Source organism: Zootoca vivipara, chromosome 14, assembly GCF_965207765.1.
Source record: "Zootoca vivipara chromosome 14, rZooViv2.hap1.1, whole genome shotgun sequence".
Classification (NCBI taxonomy): Eukaryota; Metazoa; Chordata; class Lepidosauria; order Squamata; family Lacertidae; genus Zootoca; species Zootoca vivipara.
In genome coordinates this window covers 33980954-33999579 of record NC_142597.1, presented here as the reverse complement: position 1 = coordinate 33999579, position 18626 = coordinate 33980954, and the positions used below count along the sequence as shown (strand labels likewise).

The 18626-nt window shown below is 43.9% G+C and overlaps 1 protein-coding gene across 11 annotated transcripts in view; it reads right to left on the bottom strand.

The window, feature by feature from the left end:
* The window catches only part of CUX1 (cut like homeobox 1), a 265020-nt gene that overhangs the window by 43255 nt on the left and 203139 nt on the right, over positions 1-18626 (bottom strand). For 5 of the 11 annotated variants that reach the window (XM_035138887.3, XM_035138891.3, XM_060268519.2 and 2 more), the window contains one exon: positions 8866-9168. The exons of 2 other annotated variants lie outside the window; for them this stretch is intronic. In XM_035138887.3, coding sequence (XP_034994778.3) covers positions 8866-9168 — 303 coding nt within the window. Of the gene's footprint in view, positions 1-5873; positions 5937-8865; positions 9169-18626 lie in introns of all 11 variants that reach the window. 4 more of the 11 variants (XM_060268517.2, XM_035138885.3, XM_060268518.2 and 1 more) reach the window with 1 other exon arrangement.

Below are 18626 nucleotides of genomic sequence, written 5' to 3'. Positions count from 1 at the left end.
TGTACATGGTGCTTTTTAAGCAACCTTCGTTACATGAATGCACGTTTTCTCCCCACGCTTTCCCCATCTGCATCCCTACTTAGCTACGTTAAGTCTGATAATGACATTTCTTTTTTCTTCTCACGCATTTCCATGATTGCATATACGAAAGTGTGTCGGGGTCAGGACAAAGGGTACCAAAATCCATACCTGGGGTGCTTAAAACTTAGAATGTTGTGAGCAGCTCTGAGGACTCCAATCAAACAGTAGGACAGAAATCCACCGAATGGCCAGGCTCCAAATATTTAGACCTTGCCTGGGCAAGTGAGAGGTTTAATACTGCCTGCCAATTGGAGGGGTTGATCTTATTTCTTTCTACACCTGAATTCTGAGGAATGGGCTGTGGCAGTCCCATAAACACTAAATAGCTAAGACACAGCCTCATGGGCATGAGCTTCCTGCTTCAAACTTCAGGGTATTTGAAGAAAATGTTATCCAAAAGAGCTACAAGCACACAAAACCTCCAAGGCCACAAGCGGATGTAAAAGAACAGCCCAATTTTCACGAGTTTCTAATTAATCTGGGTGGTCTTGGCTTCCCCTTCAATGCTCTCTAAGCTAGCGGGTTTTGGTTTTCAGCTGGGAAAATTAAAGGATTGATTCCCCTGGCTGGGAACACTTCCCACTGTTTAAGGTGAGGACCCTACAACGGAGATAATGGAAACAAGGACCAGAAGCAGATTGAAACGATTTCCGACCTGTGTTTCCATCACTGGCTCCTGCCACTCAGAGAGCAGCAGATGCTCAAACTGTACTGCAGCTGGACTCCATAACAGCTCCATTCCATTAAGCTAATCGAAACCATTCAATCAATGACCCTAGTGATGCTCACCTTGGAGCCTTCCAAAGAATCTGCTAATAATTTCTCCTGAAAGTGTTTTTAAACTCTTAGTGCAGGTGGACTTCTGCTACTGGCCATGTGGAATTTAGTATGTATCTTCCTTTAGGAAAGATTCCTAGTGAACAATTCTCCCTTATAACCCTGCTTTAAGCTCAAGGCTTCGCTCCAATGCCTGGGAACAATGGCAACCCCACCCTGCCCTTTTGGCAACATGCTAATTATTAAGGCTCTTCATTTCATGATTACTGGGATGCTCCCATCTACTGTACTCTTGTTGGTGATCCCAGGCAAGAGAGTCAAAAGCGGGCAGAGATTACAAGGCACAGCAGAGATTGAAGCACCTCCTCTTCAATTGCCCATCCCATCCCATAGGTGTAATTTGTGCAGCAATCTTTTTTACACGAGGAAAAAACACAGTGACATTTCCACTTGGAATATGTACCCCTGGCTGGCTGTGTTTCAGCAACCTATGCCTTACTGACCACAAGGCTTGCTTTTCAAATCCAATAGTAACTGCAAACAGCCCTTTAGCTGAATCAGACCAAAGGCCTATTCAGCCTGTCACCCTGTTTCCTACAGTGACCTTGGAGAAGCCCATAAGCAGGGCACAAAGGCAATAGTCTTCTTCTCCTGCTACTGTCCTGCGGCAACCAATATTCACTGGTGCTCTGCCTCTGAAATTCAACCATCATACCTAGTAAACTGCTGTAGATTGGCCTAACAGGAAGTTGGCATATACTGCTAGACCATTAGTCCACCTCTCATCACCCCCTGCACTGATTGACAGCAGCTGTCTCTGGGGTTTCAGACAGGAGTCTTCCCTGGCTCTACCTGGAGATGTTTCTGTTTGGATGGTCTTTTCCCTTATCCATCCATCCATAATAATAATATAATAATAATTTATTATTTATACCCCGCCCATCTGGCTGGGTTTCCCCAGCCACTCTGGGCGGCTTCCATACATGAGTTGGTCCAATCTGCACACAACTTTTTTCCATGAAGCTGATGATAAAATGTCCTAAACAAACAAGCCCCTTTCAAAATTACAGTGGTGCCTCGCTTAACCAATGCCCTGCTTAACGAAATTTCCACTTAACGAAAGGATTTTTCGAGCGGAGGTTGCCTCGCTAGACGAATGTGTTTTACAAAACATTCGTCTAGCGAATCGCGGTTTCCCATAGGAATGCATTGAAATTCAATTAATGCGTTCCTATGGGCAAAAAAAATTTCAAAAAAATTTCAATGCATTCCTATGGGATTCGCTAGACGAATTTTTCGCTATAAGAAAAGACCCGTGGAACGAATTAATTTCGTCTAGCGAGGCGCCAGTGTATCTGAGTCAGACATCATTGCTGCACCAGCGAGATCCAAAATATAATTATGTGCTGTGTGAAGAACTTTAGGCTGTCCTGAATCCCCTGCCAAGCAATTTCACCAAGTGATCTCCAGTGTCTATTCTTGAGACCACATTCACACACAAAGATAAACCTATTATGATGTGCATAAGCCACAATGGTCATAAGACCACACTCTCCTATCCCCTCACATGCTGTCAGGATGGCAACTTTGGAAGCTCTAAGTTTACTAGACCAGGGCTTTCCATTTCCATTTCATCTGAACTGGGGGATCATGGTTCAACCCTAACTATGGCCAGTTTCAGTTTAAAAACAAATTGGTGGAGTATAAACACCGACAACTGGAAAACACTGGCCTGCGAGTGCTCCAACTGGAGAATAGCCTTGACCAAAGGTGGGCTTTGAAGACTCTCGAGCTCAGGACAAAAGGGAGAAACATGCTAAGAGGAAGGCAGGCTTAGCAAACCCTCACCATGATCAACTCCCACCCGGAAACCTATGTCCCCACTGTGAAAGGATGTGTGGATCCAGAATTGGCCTCCACTGTCACTTACGGGCTCACTGTTAAAACCATGTTTATGGAAGACAATTTTACTCGGCTACGAATGATCAACAAAGAAAGAAAAAGAAGAAAAACTGACTTCAAAGCATGGGACTTGCTTCTTTAAATTAGTCATAGCTAGTGCAATGTATTATCTACAGCAGGCACCCCCAAACTGTGGCCCTCCAGATGTTTTGGCCTACAACTCCCATGATCCCTAGCTAACAGGACCAGTGGTTGGGGAAGATGAGAATTGTAGTCCAAAGCATCTGGAGGGCCAAAGTTTGGGGATGCCTGGTCTACAGTCTTAATGAAGGAGGAAGCTGTGGTTCACAAAAACTGAAACGAAAAGCTTCTGAAGTCCACCTCAACCATGGGAGAGGAGGAAGCAAAGGACCCTGAGGCCCACTGCAGCTTTTGCACATCACAATAAGCCATAGTTTATGGTGCAAATGCAGTCTATTTTGGTATTTACCAGCACATCTCCATTGCTTAGAGATGTGGTTACATGTATATGTTATAATTCTGCAGAACTGCTGAAAATAACATCATCTTCTTGAATAATCTTAAGCTCTCATATAAAAGGGGGCGGAGTCTACAAATATATAGTTAAGTGTGGGCAAAACCTGATGAAAACTCAGAAGCTGACTTGGTGGATATAAGAATTTTGTGGCCGGAGTGCCCCTTTCAATGAGTAGCTAAGTCAGAATAGTGCAGAATAAATTACACAAAATTTAAGTGAAATCAGGCAAAGTTTGTTCAATTTGTGTAATTTAAGACAGGCCGATCACTTGGCTTTTCTCGATGAAGAGTTTGGTAACTCAACCCAGGAAACAGAGCAAACTCAGCCCCTATGCAGTGGTTAATCAGAATGTGACCTTGTGGCTGCTTAACGATCCAAGGCAAGAATGACCACACGGCACCTGCTCTGCTCTGCCCACCCCCCCGTCCCTTGCCAAGCAGTTGAGCGACTGAAGTTAAGACAGAACTACTACTGTAAGTATATAAAATTAGGGATCTCCTACATTTCAGAGAATGGCTCTGGAGGCGCTGTGAATCCTGCCACCATACTTTAAAGCAGCAGCTGACCAGGAGTTTGTTGCTCCTTCCAAATATATATATTTTTTCTATTTCTCCCTCTATCCCAGGAGTGGGGAGGATGTTGCCCTCCAGAAGTTGCAGGACTACAATTCCCATCCATCCCTGACAACAGAGGCCAACCATTTCTGGAGGGTCACTCAGGTTCTCCACCCCTGCTGTGTCCCTCCAAATAAGCTCTGCACCCCACAGGTACTTCTAAAAAGATACTGCTGTTTTCACTCAGTGTATCTTTTGTTGTTGTTGCTTTCTACATATTTTTGCTCTTACACCCTTGCTGTACTCTGTCTGTCTGTCTGTCTGTCTGTCTATCTATCTATCTATCTATCTATTCATGGTTTTTGGTTTTTATGGGGTGGACCTCAGCAACAGGAGCATGTTAACATAAGCATAACTAGTTATAAATTGTACCTGTGAGACATTTGAAAGGACACCTTACTTAAATATAGGAGATCCTGCCTGTGCAGATTCACACAGTACCTGCTAGCTATGTCATTGCTGGCACCTGGTTAACTTCCAGGCACAGTACAACGTGATTCTGTGCCCAGAAAAGAGCTCAAAACCATGGGTGGGGAACTTGGGACTTACTCTCAACCACATCTGGAGAGCTTCCAACCCCTGACTTAAATGGTCTGGTCTAGAGCAGAGGTCTTCTGCCTGTAGGAACAGATCCCTTAGCCACATTGCTGCTTGACTAGTACCACATATGGTAAACAGTGGATCCCATATTGCAATTTTAGTTTTAAAATTAATACATGTTTGGGCTAAAGGTCTTTCCTAGGTCTACTGGTAGGGAGTATCTTATTTTACATTATCAAAATGTACGTACTACTTGATTGTATTAAACCCTCTAAGTGGGCTTAGAGATTGCCTCTTTTTTGTACAAAGCTCACTGATACATGCATACGGTCATCTGGTGAGATCCTGCCCCTGGGCTCTTGGCTTCCCGTGACTATGAAGCTGAAACTCTGTCCCTGTCAGCCCTGCACTTAAGATCTTCTAATGAGAGCCTGCTCCAAAATCCAACTTACGGGGAAGCTAACTTCACCAGGAAGAGGCCAGCCTAATATTTTTTAAACAAATAAGCGTATTTATTTGCTGCCATCTCACAGAACATCAGGGCAGTGTACAGCAACTTTAAAAAAATCCTTTAAAAGTGGAACGGACTCCCTCTGGAAGTTGTGGACTCTCCTCCCTAGGAAGTTTTTAAGGAGAGGCCATCTGTCATGGATGCTTAATTGATATTCCTGCATTGCAGGGGGTTGAAGCAGGTGACCCTGGGTCTTCCTTCCAACTTTACAATTCTCTGATTCCATGAAAAGTAATTTTTATTTTATTTCGCAACATTTATATACCGTTTGGCTCTAAAAGCCCTGATGCCCTGGAATTTCCTTCCAAGAGGAGTTGGCTAAACCTGTAGCCTTTCAGATGCTGCTGGCCTAAAAAACTCCCATCAGCTCAGCCAGCCCAACAACTGGGAGGGCTGCAGGTTAGCTAGCCCTGCCATGCAGCCTCCTCCGTGCTGTCTTTCAGGAAACGTTTTAAAAATCTGGAAACTCAGATTCTGCCTTGCTACTGCTGCCGTATGATATACTGTGGTGTGCTGTTCTGTTCAACTGTACATTTATGTGGTTTGATCTTTTTTATCATTGCATATAATTTCACAATGTTTTACTTAACTGCTTGCTAAGATGCAAGTGTTTGTGTGGAGTTTTAGAAATGTAGACAGAATGGATTGGATCCAGAGGACATGTGTCTGCCGCAGGGTTGGCAGAAGCCAGTTCCCCACCCCCACCCCACCTCCTCCTAATCGCAGCTTTGCTTACTAAACTAGTGGTCTTAAACTAGAAAAAGAAAACGAAGGAGAGCTGCTAGCGACCTTGGCTGAGACAGATACAGACAACCAGGGGCCCCAAAACAGAGGTGCTTCCGCCCTTAGCTAATCTAGAGATTTAGGCAAACAGAGGGCAAAAAGGAAACATTGAAATATTGTTCCACACCTAATGCAAGGTTTGGGGTACATTTCTTGCCTCTTCTGCTGCGTTTTAGGCTTGTCAGCCACGCTGTAGAAAAACAAAAATCATGGAGGGGGAAAAAGATTTATGTAAAGTGACATCAGAACAATAGTTAATAAAAGCACTTTTAAAAATGTTCCTCCTGGAGCACAAGAGGACACAGAATCAGGGACCCTGGTTTTCTGCACACTCTGAAACACGCTGAGAATTTGGCTTCCAGTGTAGAATCCAGAGGAGCCAACCTATTCTGGAGAAGCCCCGGCTTAATTTTTATTTTATTTTTAAAAGTGAGCAAGCTTCTAGCTCTCAAGGTTAGGGGGGGGGAACTGAAAAAAATGTATTAATCTGTTAAAGTTCCTGAAACTAGAAGGGGTCTGGGTGGGTGGAAGGGGGAAGGGATGATTTTACAGCTCCCTGATCCTAACTGCAGCCCACCAATTCACCCAGAGTACCCAAGCACCTCCTTCCCCTTTACGGACTTTGTCGCTGTACTAATTTGCAATTTGGAGTACATCTTCTAGAGCAGGTGGCAGTGCCTTAAATTGCTAAGGACCCACCTTAGATTTTGCCAAGTTTGCATCCATCATCTGTGCACCCACAGTCAATTGTTTCTACCTGCACAATTTATTCCGCTCGTAGTAAACCTGCTGCTTTTGGCTTTTCTGGTTGCAGAATGACTTACAGTAAACCAGCGTCCCTGCATATATAGCATGCAACGACAATGCACCCAAAACCCTACAGGCCCTCGTCTGCATCACCCTTTCAGACTGGCAGGATGTGACTTCACCCCAACAGAATGGGAAACCCATCATGTTAAGTTCTGTCAGTTTGAGCAGTTTAAGCTACAGGTCCTGGCATGACTGGAGTACAGTCCCACAAATTTCAATAGCATTGAGTAGATAGCACATTTTAATCTAAGATGGCAGTCAAGTTATTCTGCAACTGGCTAAGTACTGGGAAGCCAGAATTATGGAAGGCTGCCATTTGGAATGAGTCGAAGCTAAGCTTCTGAAAGGGTCATATTAACTCATATTAACTAAGAGAGAGAAGGGATACCTAAAGGGTAGCCCAATTTCTACATCAAGAACTGCACATTTTCTGATGACATGTACTCAATGGACCCAATTTACACCTGGTTTTGGTACCATCAGAGCAACTATGCTGCGTTATCAGAATTTCTGTAACCAATACAGCTTGGTTGTGTAAAGATGGGTAGATAAACATTATACACATTTTCTGCAATTTTAGAAAAATGTATTTTTTTCCAGCATATCCATAGCTGTTAATACCAAAATAGTTTCTATACCCGTCCCCCGCCCTGGGAGTAATAAGAAACTGATCAAAGACAATCTGCCTCTGCCCTACTCCACATGAATAAAATTCCCTGACATCTTAATTTTACCAAGTTACCAGTTTTCCCCCTTCACAGTGACATAACCAGTACAGAGGGATGCCTACAAATATGAGATCTCATTGTAAGGAATGGTTGTCATGGAGTATTGGCTCTTTCGCCTTATCCCGCAAAGCAGTGTGAACTGTGATGGAGACGGCTGCCAGCCTGCAACCCAACTAATTGTAGAATGGGTCCCCACTCTGGGTTGGGGAAATCGAGAGCAGTGGTTCCCAATTAGCTAAGTACTGGAGACCCCCTGTTTTTCAAAACAAATCATCGACCCCCTACTTTTGATAGCTTTATGGTAGTTTTTGTTATGTGAATGAATGGTGCCACAGAACCCCTGGGTGGGTTACGTCCGCAGACCACCAGTGGGGAACGGCTGATCTAAAGTGTTAGGAAACCATGCCAGTCGCTTCCTGTTTCTGCACAACAACTTGATCTCATGCCATTCCAGTAATGTGCGGATCACGGAATCAGCTGGGATTGCTAGGATCAGGTGGGTACTGCCATGCTAGTGTGTGCAGGCACACAATCCAGCTGAGGCTGGAACGGTCAGTACCTATGTGATCCTGGCCAACCCTCTAAATTCAGTCATCTAAGTATGATGGGATCCTACCCCAGGGAAAGCGCAATCATGCCCTTTAATGTAGTCGTTGAGATGTAGCCACAACTAAAAGGAAAGATATCTGTGAGAAGGACTCCAACCACATCCTTCCTGGAAATCTGCCCTGAACCACAAGCAATGAATAAACCCTCTATTCCTGTGCCACAATAGGAACTACCTCTGATAATGCACTCCAAATGCAGCCACCTAATCTATGGATATCTAAGAGAGGCCTTGCTAGAAGCAACATAGAATGCAACATGCTCCATGCCCACATGTCGTCACCTCACATGGGAGTTCTTTGCCATATGGGTGGTAATACATACCTTCTTGATTTCCACCTCCAGGAAATTCCCTTCTTCCAACAACTAAAATAGCTGTCTGGTCAGTTCAGCCCTTTCAGACCTGGAACTCACTTTTCACTGACTACAGCAATGGGCCCATTTTAAATGTTTACTGTGTATGCCAAACTTTTTGCCTGTTTCTCCTACTTTCTCCTTTTTTAAAAAGAAAAAGAACAAGAAGTGGCAACGGTGCTAGTGGTACAACTCATAGGAAGCTGGAGCATGACTCAGTTTTGGTCACACAAGCCACTGAAGAGCAATGATCTGAAGCATTAAAAAAATTTTTTTATTAAAAAAGAATGACTCTGTATACAGTACTTGGGTGCTTTTGATTTGCTTTCCCCAAATCTTGGAATCAGTGTCCACAGCAACAAAGCCACTCATCATATAAAGAACGCTGAGATATGTGGCATTTGGACAATGACCTGAAGTAACAAGCAAATTTTCCAGGAACCGTATTAACTTCATCTAGTTCATGGAATAGTTTCCAATTGACTTGCTCCTGAACCAGTTACCTGAGCTGGCTTTAAAAAGTTTCCTGTTCCCAACATTATTTGTAAAAAACAAAGAATCTTTTTTTTAAAAAAAGAACTGTTCTCTTAGAACCATCAGGAGTAGTAAGAAGAGATTTACCCAGGTTGTTGTCTGTGAGCACCTCTTTGACCCGCTTTGTGATGCCGTAGGTATCCAGTTCTGGTGACATAGCGACCAATTCTTGAATGCTGAGTGATGAATGGCCAGAGAGGGGCAATGGCGTTGTGGACTGCGACTCTGAAGCAGACGCCTCACTCGACTCCTGCAGCTTGCCCTCCTTACTTGTCTCTATGGCAGGACACGGCTGCTGGACCAGTTCCGTAAGGCTCTTCACAGATTCGCTGGAGCTCATAGGGGACTCAGGAGCAGGACTGCAACTGGCAGATGTCTTTGGGGTGCTTTCTGCAAATCAGCAGGGGAAACAAATAGGGAAAACCTGGCTTAGGCAAAAGACTACTTCATCAAGGTCTTCCTTCCAGACTTCTTATTGCTTATAAGAAAAGTCAACAACCTCCTGTTCTCAAAGTTCACCCGTATCCCCTTCATTTCCCACTTTCAGAAATTCCCAGAAGGTTTGCTTGCATGCAACCTGTAACCCCAGTCTATGGTGCCATGATTTAAATACCAATTTGGAGAAACCATCCTTGCATGTACATCAATGCAAAAAGTAAGCAAACCAACATTTCAATACTATAAAAGAGACACACGTAGCAATTAACATGCAAAGCCTATCTTATTCTAAGGCAAACCACGGACTCACCCCCCCCCAACTCTGCCAGGCAGCAGCTTTCCAAAGTTTCCAGTAGAGACTGAACCTGGGACCTTTTGCATGCAAAGCATGTCCCCCACCATGTAGGTCAGCAGTCCTACATAATACACCAGGAGCCTGGCGCTCCATATTACTAGAACCCTTATTAGTTCTGTATTATCTGAACCTGGAAGAGTGGAACATTCGGCCTTTTATTTTCTACAAAATTCTAAACACAACCAACAATACAAATGAAAAACTTGCACCAGTGCAAGAATGTGGCATTTCACCTTCATAAAGTTGATGAAAAGATGCAAGGGAACCCCCAAACAATGCCACATTTCCCTTACTCCTCCTCAAGTGTATATATTCAGTTTGTCTCTGCCATTTCTGCCATTTCCCATTCTTTTTTGGTGATGAAACTAGCCAAAACTGAGCCAGAAATGGCACCTCTTTTGGGGGGGCTTTGCAAATGGAAGGAACAGGAGGGAGGCTTCACTTGTAGGGCTTCAGCTGGTTAGGGTGTGTATGTATTTATGTGCATTTTTCTGAGGAGGGGGCTCCATGGCTTTCATCAGATTCTCAGAGGGGGTCTATAAGCCAAAGAAGATTGAAAACCCCTGTCTTTGGAAGGAGAAGGCCTACGGGTATGAAGGAGACCAGGGTGGGTGGGGAGAAGGGAGGGTGGGCTTTTTACTTTAAAGCAAAGGAAGATCATGCGGGTGCTGCCACCTTGTGAAATGCCTGGAAAGAAGCAGGTTTTGAGATTTCTCTGCTTCACCCAATCTTCTTCACGCCAACAGAACTTATACTTGCTACAACTAAGGATTGAGTGACTTGAGAAGCAACACACAAACGAGATTTTTTTATTTATTTTAAAAAAACCTCTTCCCACCTCTGCAGGTGATGGGCTTCCTTGTCGGTGCTGAAGCCAAGTGGAATGATCAGGACTCAAGCAACACAAGCTGGTTTCTTAAAAGCTCCCTGTGTACCACTCCTTCCATTTCTATCTTCTTCAGGAATCTTATGGCTGTTGCTAACAGCAGTACATTAAAGGAGCCTTTAAAAAAACCCTCCGGCTTAACACCCGTGTGTGTGTGTGTGTGAGAGAGAGAGAGAGAGAGAGAGAGTGTTGCATGTTGCTAATTATGGTTTAATATTAATTATGGTTTAATATGACCTGGCAACTCCCCCCCCCCGGTTGCTTGCCCCAATTTTGCCTGCTTAGTGCTAATGCTGCTCTTCATCTGAGAGCCCTTGCTGTTGGACAAACCATGCATTTCTCTGCTTTTCCTCTATGATGCCCTGCATTTTCTGATAATTGGTGTTTGTGTGTGCGCATGCGCTACTTATGACTTGATTTGATTTGACATGATGTGATAAGTGCAGTGATAGCTGTTGCAGATTTTTATGTGGGCATACTCAGCAAAGAAGTGGATTGTACCCTCGATACTGTGATGCTTGAAGGAATATTATTATCTGAACCTGTTGGTAAAGGAGCTGCCTGTTTTTTTACTGGGATTTATTTCTGCCCTGGCAACAGCAGTGATCCCATGCATCATGTAGCTGGCTTAAAATAAGTTACTGTTGTATTGTGGAACCATCTTATTCAGTAATAAGAGAGGTTTGTCACCGATGAGCAAGGTGCACACTGTACATGGTTTTTCCTTTTATTTCTGAGGCTCATAGATCCTAATTATGCCCCCCCCCGCTCAGATCTATATGAGGAAGCTGTGGATGACCAGGAGGGGTTGGTGGTGCACATATAAACCTTTATTATTATTATTATTATTAACTTTGAACAGGAACTTGAACACATTCCTGCTTACCCAGACATTGATGGCCGAAATATACCGTTCCTGGCAACCTTGAAATGGTTAGCTGTAAGGATCTGTGATTGTTTTAAATATTTTAAAGATGTTATGGATGTTTTAAAAATGCTTTAGGTTTGCTTTAAAACAGGCTCTTACTCTTAATTGAATTGTTTTGCCACTTTAGTGTTTATTGCCCAGGGCTCCTTTGGCAGGAACAGAAGTACAGAAATGTGAAAGATAAATAAAAATAATACAGAAAAGACGGAGTTGTAAGTTGCAAAATTAGTTATCCTGCACACCTCCCTTTGTGGCTCCGGGGCCACAATGCTAATAATGCATTTGCCACCATCAGCAGTGCTGGGAGGAGGGCTGCTTGGTGAGAGCAATATACAGTGGTACCTCGGGTTAAGAAGTTAATTCGTTCTGGAGGTCCGTTCTTAACCTGAAACTGTTCTTAACCTGAGGTACCACTTTAGCTAATGGGGCCTCCTGCTGCCGCGTGATTTCTGTTCTCATCCTGAAGCAAAGTTCTTAACCCGAGGTACTATTTCTGGGTTAGCGGAGTCTGTAACCTGAAGCGTTTGTAACCCGAAGTGTCTGTAACCCGAGGTACCACTGTATATGGGAAGGAAGGAATGTGGGAATGACACCCCCCCCTTCACCAGAAAACTGCTTTTCCTCAGTGCAGGAAATCAGAGAAATTTGGCGTCAGGGACAGGGAGGGGCTCAGACACCCATGGTGGCTACATGGAAGTCCCCTAAGTGCCGCATCCAGCCTGCAGGTTGCTCAGATGTGCTGTATTACCAAAACTAAGATGAAATAACTCCCAGAATTCTGTCCACCCGCTCCGTCCCCCCCCCCCCGCTGGTATGACTCTGTATTTTTATTCTTATTTTTGTTATTATTGCTGCCCAGTTTCTGACCTTCGATCAAGGTCAGGGCTGAAATGAAACTCTATGTTGCTTCTTAATGAACGATCTTTCGTCAGTAAACAAAAAGAGGTGTCAATATATTAACTTCTGACAGCAGAGCAAGAAAAGTGGCGTAGGAGTTGGGAAAGTAATTGCCAAAGGAATGTCTCATTAAGTAGCACAGACAAACAGTCTTGGTTTTGTTTTCTCCCTGTATGGCAAATAAAAAACCCAGCGAGTATTAACATTTCTTTCAAGAGCACAGAGCTGCCAGGACATACTGTCTGTCTCATTCTTGTGAAGAGCTTCACAAGAACTGTCCTCTTCCAGAAATGCACTTCTCATAAATTTGCACGATGCACATTCTCCAATATTTCGTGGGCAGAAATGGTGTGTCCCTGTAACCACCCTGTTCTCAGAGCAAAATGATCAATGCTTCACTTCTTTCCAAATTACTGCAAATTCCATTTACATTTTTTCTTGAAATGGACCCCTACTGTTTTTCTTTAAGTATTTAAATTTCACCATGAGTCTGGCTGAACTTACTGGTGGCAGAAGGGAAGCTGCCCACAGGTATTTTGCGATCATGTGTGTGCACTTCCCTGTTCTTGGAAGGAGTAGCAGTAAACTGGGATGGGAATCAGTGGCCTTCCATATGTTGTTGGCCTCTCAACACCCATCAGTACCAGCTAACACAGTCAGCAGCTTGAAATTAAAGAGGCCAGCACTGGGCCTGCAAGGGCCATTGGGTTTGATTTGTTTTGTGCTTTGGGAAGAGTCTCCCCCCCCCACATGAAAGCTTTAATGCCTATTAAGGCTGACATTCTAGCACATGCAATTATTACTAATCTATTGTGTTTTTAAAGGTATTTTTTTCAAAATATTTTCTGATTATCTAAACTTTTTTTTTTTTAAAAAAAGATTGCTAGACACCTTTGGTGCTTGTAGAAGAAGAGCAAGGTAAAAACTGTAATGAAATAAATAAGTAAAAGAGAATGGTCTCTGCTCCCTTCCCCAACCTTCAGGAAGGAAAGAAGGAAGGAATTTAAATACATGTGTCCATGCAAATGTGTGAAATGATCCTTACTCGAGAATGGGCTGTGTCCAACTAATATACAATGGTACCTCGACTTACGAAGGCGATCCGTTCCGCGGCGCTCTTCGTAAGTCGAATCCTTCGTAAGTAGAAGCGTCCATTTTGCGCAGGCGCAGACTGCGTGCGCGGCAAAAATACTTCCTGGTTTGCCGACTTCGGAAGTCGAAACATTTGGAAGTCGAGGCATTCGGAAGTCAAGGTACCACTGTACTACCTTGGCTATTTTACAGACAGGCACACCATACCTTTTGATGATAAATAAAACAAATATAAAAAGGACACAGGGTGGTAGAAGTTTGTCCCTGGCCTCCTTACTGAAGAAGCTCATGCTTGTGAAGTTAAACTCTTTCTGCCTAAGATTTGTCTGCCTCATGCATTTTCTTCAGGACAACCTTCCCTGATCATCTCGTTCCTAGGAGGTGCAAAAGTCCTTTCCAAACATTATGACATTGAGTTAGATAAAGTGAGTAGCACTGTAATAAATCAAAGCTATTTAATAAAAATTACTGAATCACTTTTTTTAAAAAAAGTATCAAATAATTGTATTTAGAAAAAGGTGTATTGGCATTCCCACAAAGGTCCTTTTCAACTCAAGTAATTGGATTTCTTACTTCATCTTTTTAAAAAACAGCTTATGAAAGATGCAAAGGAGACGCCCCTCTTTTCCTTTAAGCCACCGCAGTCCATATGTAATGTTTAAGGCAATAAGAATGTTAGAGATCTAATTTCTTTTCTCTGCCTAGCCTCAGGTCGCTGTGCAGCTGCATCCAAAGCCCAACAAATGTTATTTTTGTATTTGAAGCAGTGAACGAATGGCAGTGTAAATTTGCCCTGATTCACCCATGCGAGGGACCAATTTGGCAGATCATCCATCTTGTTCACTGTACACTGTCAGGGATGGCATGAATTTCGTACATGATAAACAGATTTCTCCTCAGATCTGTGTCCTTTAACCCACAGCAAGGTCAAAATGACGGCTGCCTGGTTAATAAAACTGCATGGTGCTGGTTCAAGCCCCCACTCTCTAATTTCGTCCCTGGTGCCAGCTTAAAGAAATTGCAAACTACAGCAGCTGTGAATTTTCCATGCAAATCTCGGACCACACAATGCAAACACCACACAGAAATAATACTGGTGTTGGATGGAAATAAAAGAAGAAATGATGGAGAACAATTTGGGAAGGAGGAGAAAGTCAAGTCAGGACTAAAGGAAAGTATTGCCTACCTTTTCCAACCTGCATGCACCCAAATCCGCTGTCAGCCCAAACTTTTGATTACTGGTGAAATGTTTATATTTTTTGCATTTGCTTTGTTTTTTTTTTCATGAATCAGAAACACACAAAAGGGTATGAGTTCTCTCTACCCCACCACAAGAAAAAAATTCATATATTCAGTATGTGATTTCTACAGCCTGCATTCGTAGGGGTCACTATGTGTTCTGGACAGTAGACTAGGGAAATTAAGGGAGAAGGGTGTAAGAGAAAGGATTGGAATATTTTGCCCCCCCCCCCAAAAAAACCCCAAGCTGTTCAAAGATGGTCAGGCTCCTCACTAGGGATGGTGCTATCTAGCAGTTCAGGGTTGCTCAACCCTCCTTTCCATTTATAATATGAGCCCAAGGTGGCTTGTTTGAATAATTAAAACAATGGTTTTAAATAAAATAAAATAAAATAAAAATAAAATGCCCAGCCCAAAAAATACATGTTAAAAACAGTCCAGAGCAGCAGATAAAAAGCACCAAAAGTAAGATGGCCAGACACTACAAACAGGCTTAATACCTGCCAGAAAAATAATAATCTTCAAATTGTTGTTTCCTCTTGATTCAGAGGATCTCCCCATGGTACCCGACTTCCCTTGTCCTGCAGGAGCCAAAAGGTGCAGAGTAAGGTTAAGGCCCTTTACCAACCGGCCAGCTCCTCTGAGAAGAGGTAGGGGCTTTCTACACGACCTGTCATACATATGCTTTCCATCCTATTAAGGCGCTTGTACAGACAACAGCTGTCTCTGCAGGACCCTGGGAGCTCTCTAAGGTCCTGCAGGTAGTTTAACTGCCTTGAACTCCTACCTTGGCCTCTTGATGGGGCATAAAGATATGTATATGTATATACATATATCTATGGGCATAAAAAAGATAAATAGACAGTCCCATCAAGAGTGACCACAATCAATAATGTGGTGGCAAATGTAACTATTTTTGCCTGTGTTGGGAAGCGGTGCTATTTGGGGTAGTGAAATGCTTTGCCTCGTTTTAGGGTCTGGATTTATAGGTAGCTGTGGGTTAAACCACAGAGCCTAGGGCTTGCCGATCAGAAGGGCGGAGGTTCGAATCCCTGCGACGGGGTGAGTTCCCATGCTTGGTCCCAGCTCCTGCCAACCTAGCAGTTCGAAAGCACGTCAAAGTGCAAGTAGATAAATAGGTACCGCTCAAAGCAGGAAGGTAAACGGCGTTTCCATGCGCTGTTCTGGTTCGCCAGAAGCGGCTTTGTCATGCTGGCCACATGACCTGGAAGCTGTACGCCGGCTCCCTTGGCCAATAATGCGAGATGAGCGCCGCAACCCCAGAGTCGGTCACGACTGGACGAAATGGTCAGGGGTCCCTTTACCTTTAGGGCAGCAAAGTCTCCTCTCTGTACCTTGCACCTTTTAAACATACTCATTGTGGGGGCAGGAGGTCTTTGTGTGAGTGTTTGGTGTCTGTGGTGGCCATTCATCTCCCATAATGCCTCAGCCTGCGTGGAATTATGCTGCAGACCTTCCAGTCCTTAACTGCCCCCTTTCCCCCACCCCCTTTTAAAAAAGCGAGCTGAATGATTTTGCTCTCCAAAAGTTGAAATCCGTCTCCCCCAATCAGCAATCCACAAATGGTGTGAAGGGCATTTTGGCCTACCCTTTTCAAAACAATCCTGTCTGAACTTGCCTTTTGTGGAGCTGCTTGCTGACCTCCACTCTGCCAGGCTTTCTTTGGGAAATGTGTTGCTCTGAAGGGGCAAACCTGAACCAGCCAGCCTGCCCTCTTAGCGGGCTCATAAATAAAGTTGCTTTGCAGCACGATCAATCAATATTTATTGGTTTAGGTTAAAGGTTGTAACAAAGAAGGTGGTACACGAAATGACAAACTGTAAATCAGACAAAATGACAAATCCCAATACGTACACACAAACCTGTGAATCAAAGATTTGACTGGCTAATTTGATGCACTCTATGAATTCTGTCCCCACTGCAACTCTGTCCTCTGTCTCAAGCTCTCCTTTCCAAGGAGTCTGTATAAGCTTCTTTGTTCTCTGTTCCCAACTGAATTAATTTTCTTCTAAGCACATCCTAACCTTTCCCCATTCTATCCAAAATTATGCCAGGAGGTTCAATTGTACAGTTGGAAGGGGCTATGGGGGTCATCTAGTCCAACTCCCTGCAATGCAGGAATCTTTTGCCCAATGTGGGGCTTGAACCCACAACCCTGAGATTAAGAATCTCATGCTCTACTGAGTGAGCTATCCCAACATTCAATGACTGGGGCTCTGTAGGCAGTATTCTATATTCTGTGATGTCAGACGATGGCTCAGCGGGCTACTCAGCAAATTTAGTCAATCACCATATTAAAGAAGGTATTTTATTAACAAGGCCACTTTCTAGACAAGCTAGAAAGTCAAACCTTTCTTTGTTTATAGAAAATCCTTGGTGTAAATTGAGGAATCCCTTTCACAGCTATTTCTCAAGCAATTTTTATTATTTTATTTCCTAACGGGGGTTGGTTTCACCTTTGGTTAAAACAAATGACCGTAAAATGATCTAAGAGATCACTTGGAATGTACCTGGAAGTCGCACCCATCTGCAAGTAGTAGGCTAAAACCAGTTTAGCTGGCCTGATGGAAGTCATTCAGATTTCTCTCAGCAGTTTCGATTTCACGGGGCTCAGAAACTGCTTTGGATTTGGAAGACTTCTGAAATTCCCATGGCTAGTACTGTCTGAACACTTACCATGCATCCCTGTGATAAGGGATCAGCCAAAATATCGTACACAAAATACTGCAAGGAAACCAGGAGTTTCCAGGAGCCTTTCTTTCGAAAGGAACTGGTCCTAGAAAAAGTGACCCTGGATTTCCCACCATGTGGGGAACGGGGGGGGGGGGGTGTAGAACAATGCGCAAGATGAAAAGGAAGTGGAACACATGTGGACACGTTCATTCTCTCATTGCTTCTCAAATCACAGAAACACACCTCTTTCCTCAAAAATCCAACAACACCAGGCTCAAATATTTGAAAAGTGACACTGAAAATTCTATGATACTCGTGAACAAATAGAAGACATTTTCAACAGTGTGTGGAGGATTGATTCCGCAGTGCGCAAGCATGACAGAGGCTTTACATGATACATTTGCTCAGCACCTGTATCACTCAGCTCTCTGACAGGACAAAGAGCCAAATCCGGGGTGTGTGTGTGTGGCTGAAAAAAAGCAGCAGCAGAGAAGGTCCGATGGAGGGCTCTTTTGTGCAGCCGCAGCTTCCCTGATCTGAGCCTCTAGTAAGAAGGCAACACAGCTTAAAGTGACATTTTTTTTGCCTACAATAAACAGGGGTTCCAAGCAAGTTTGTGTTTAGAAGTAGTGAGGAAGCAGACTTCCAAGCAGACTAGCACCGCAATAGAGCATTCCTTAGAATGAGGCTGCGTGAAAAACAATGGAGGGAGTCGAAGTTCCAATAGCCATAGCTGGAGGGCCACTGGTTCTCCAGTTCAGTTCTAAACCAACCAATACAGTGGTACCTCGAGTTACGAATGCCTCAGGTTACAAACTCCACTAACCTGGAAGAGTTACCTTGAGTTGAGAACTTTGCCTCAGGATGAGAACGGAAATTGTGTGCCGGCGGTGCAGCAGCAGCAAAAGGCCCCATTAGCGAAAGCACGCCTCTACAGTCATACCTCAACATCCGAACGCTTAGACTTCCGAAGGTTTCGACTTCCAAAGTCGACAACCCCGGAAGTCTTTTCGCCGTGCGCGCCTGCCGTGCGCGGTTGGCACATGTACAGAAGCACAAAATCACACTTCGCGCATGCACCGACCGCACACTTCGACATCCGAAAACCTCGACTTATGAAGATGGCCGCGGAACAGATCGTCTTCGTAAGTCGAGGTACCACAGTAGCTAAGAACAGTTTCAGGCTAAGAACGGACCTCCAGAACGAATTAAGTTCGTAACTAGAGGAACCACTGTACTTAAATAGGGAACTACTGTGGATGGTGTGTGCCCAGGCCTCAGAAGAGAGCAGAGGTCTGTGCCATCCGCTCCTGAGGATT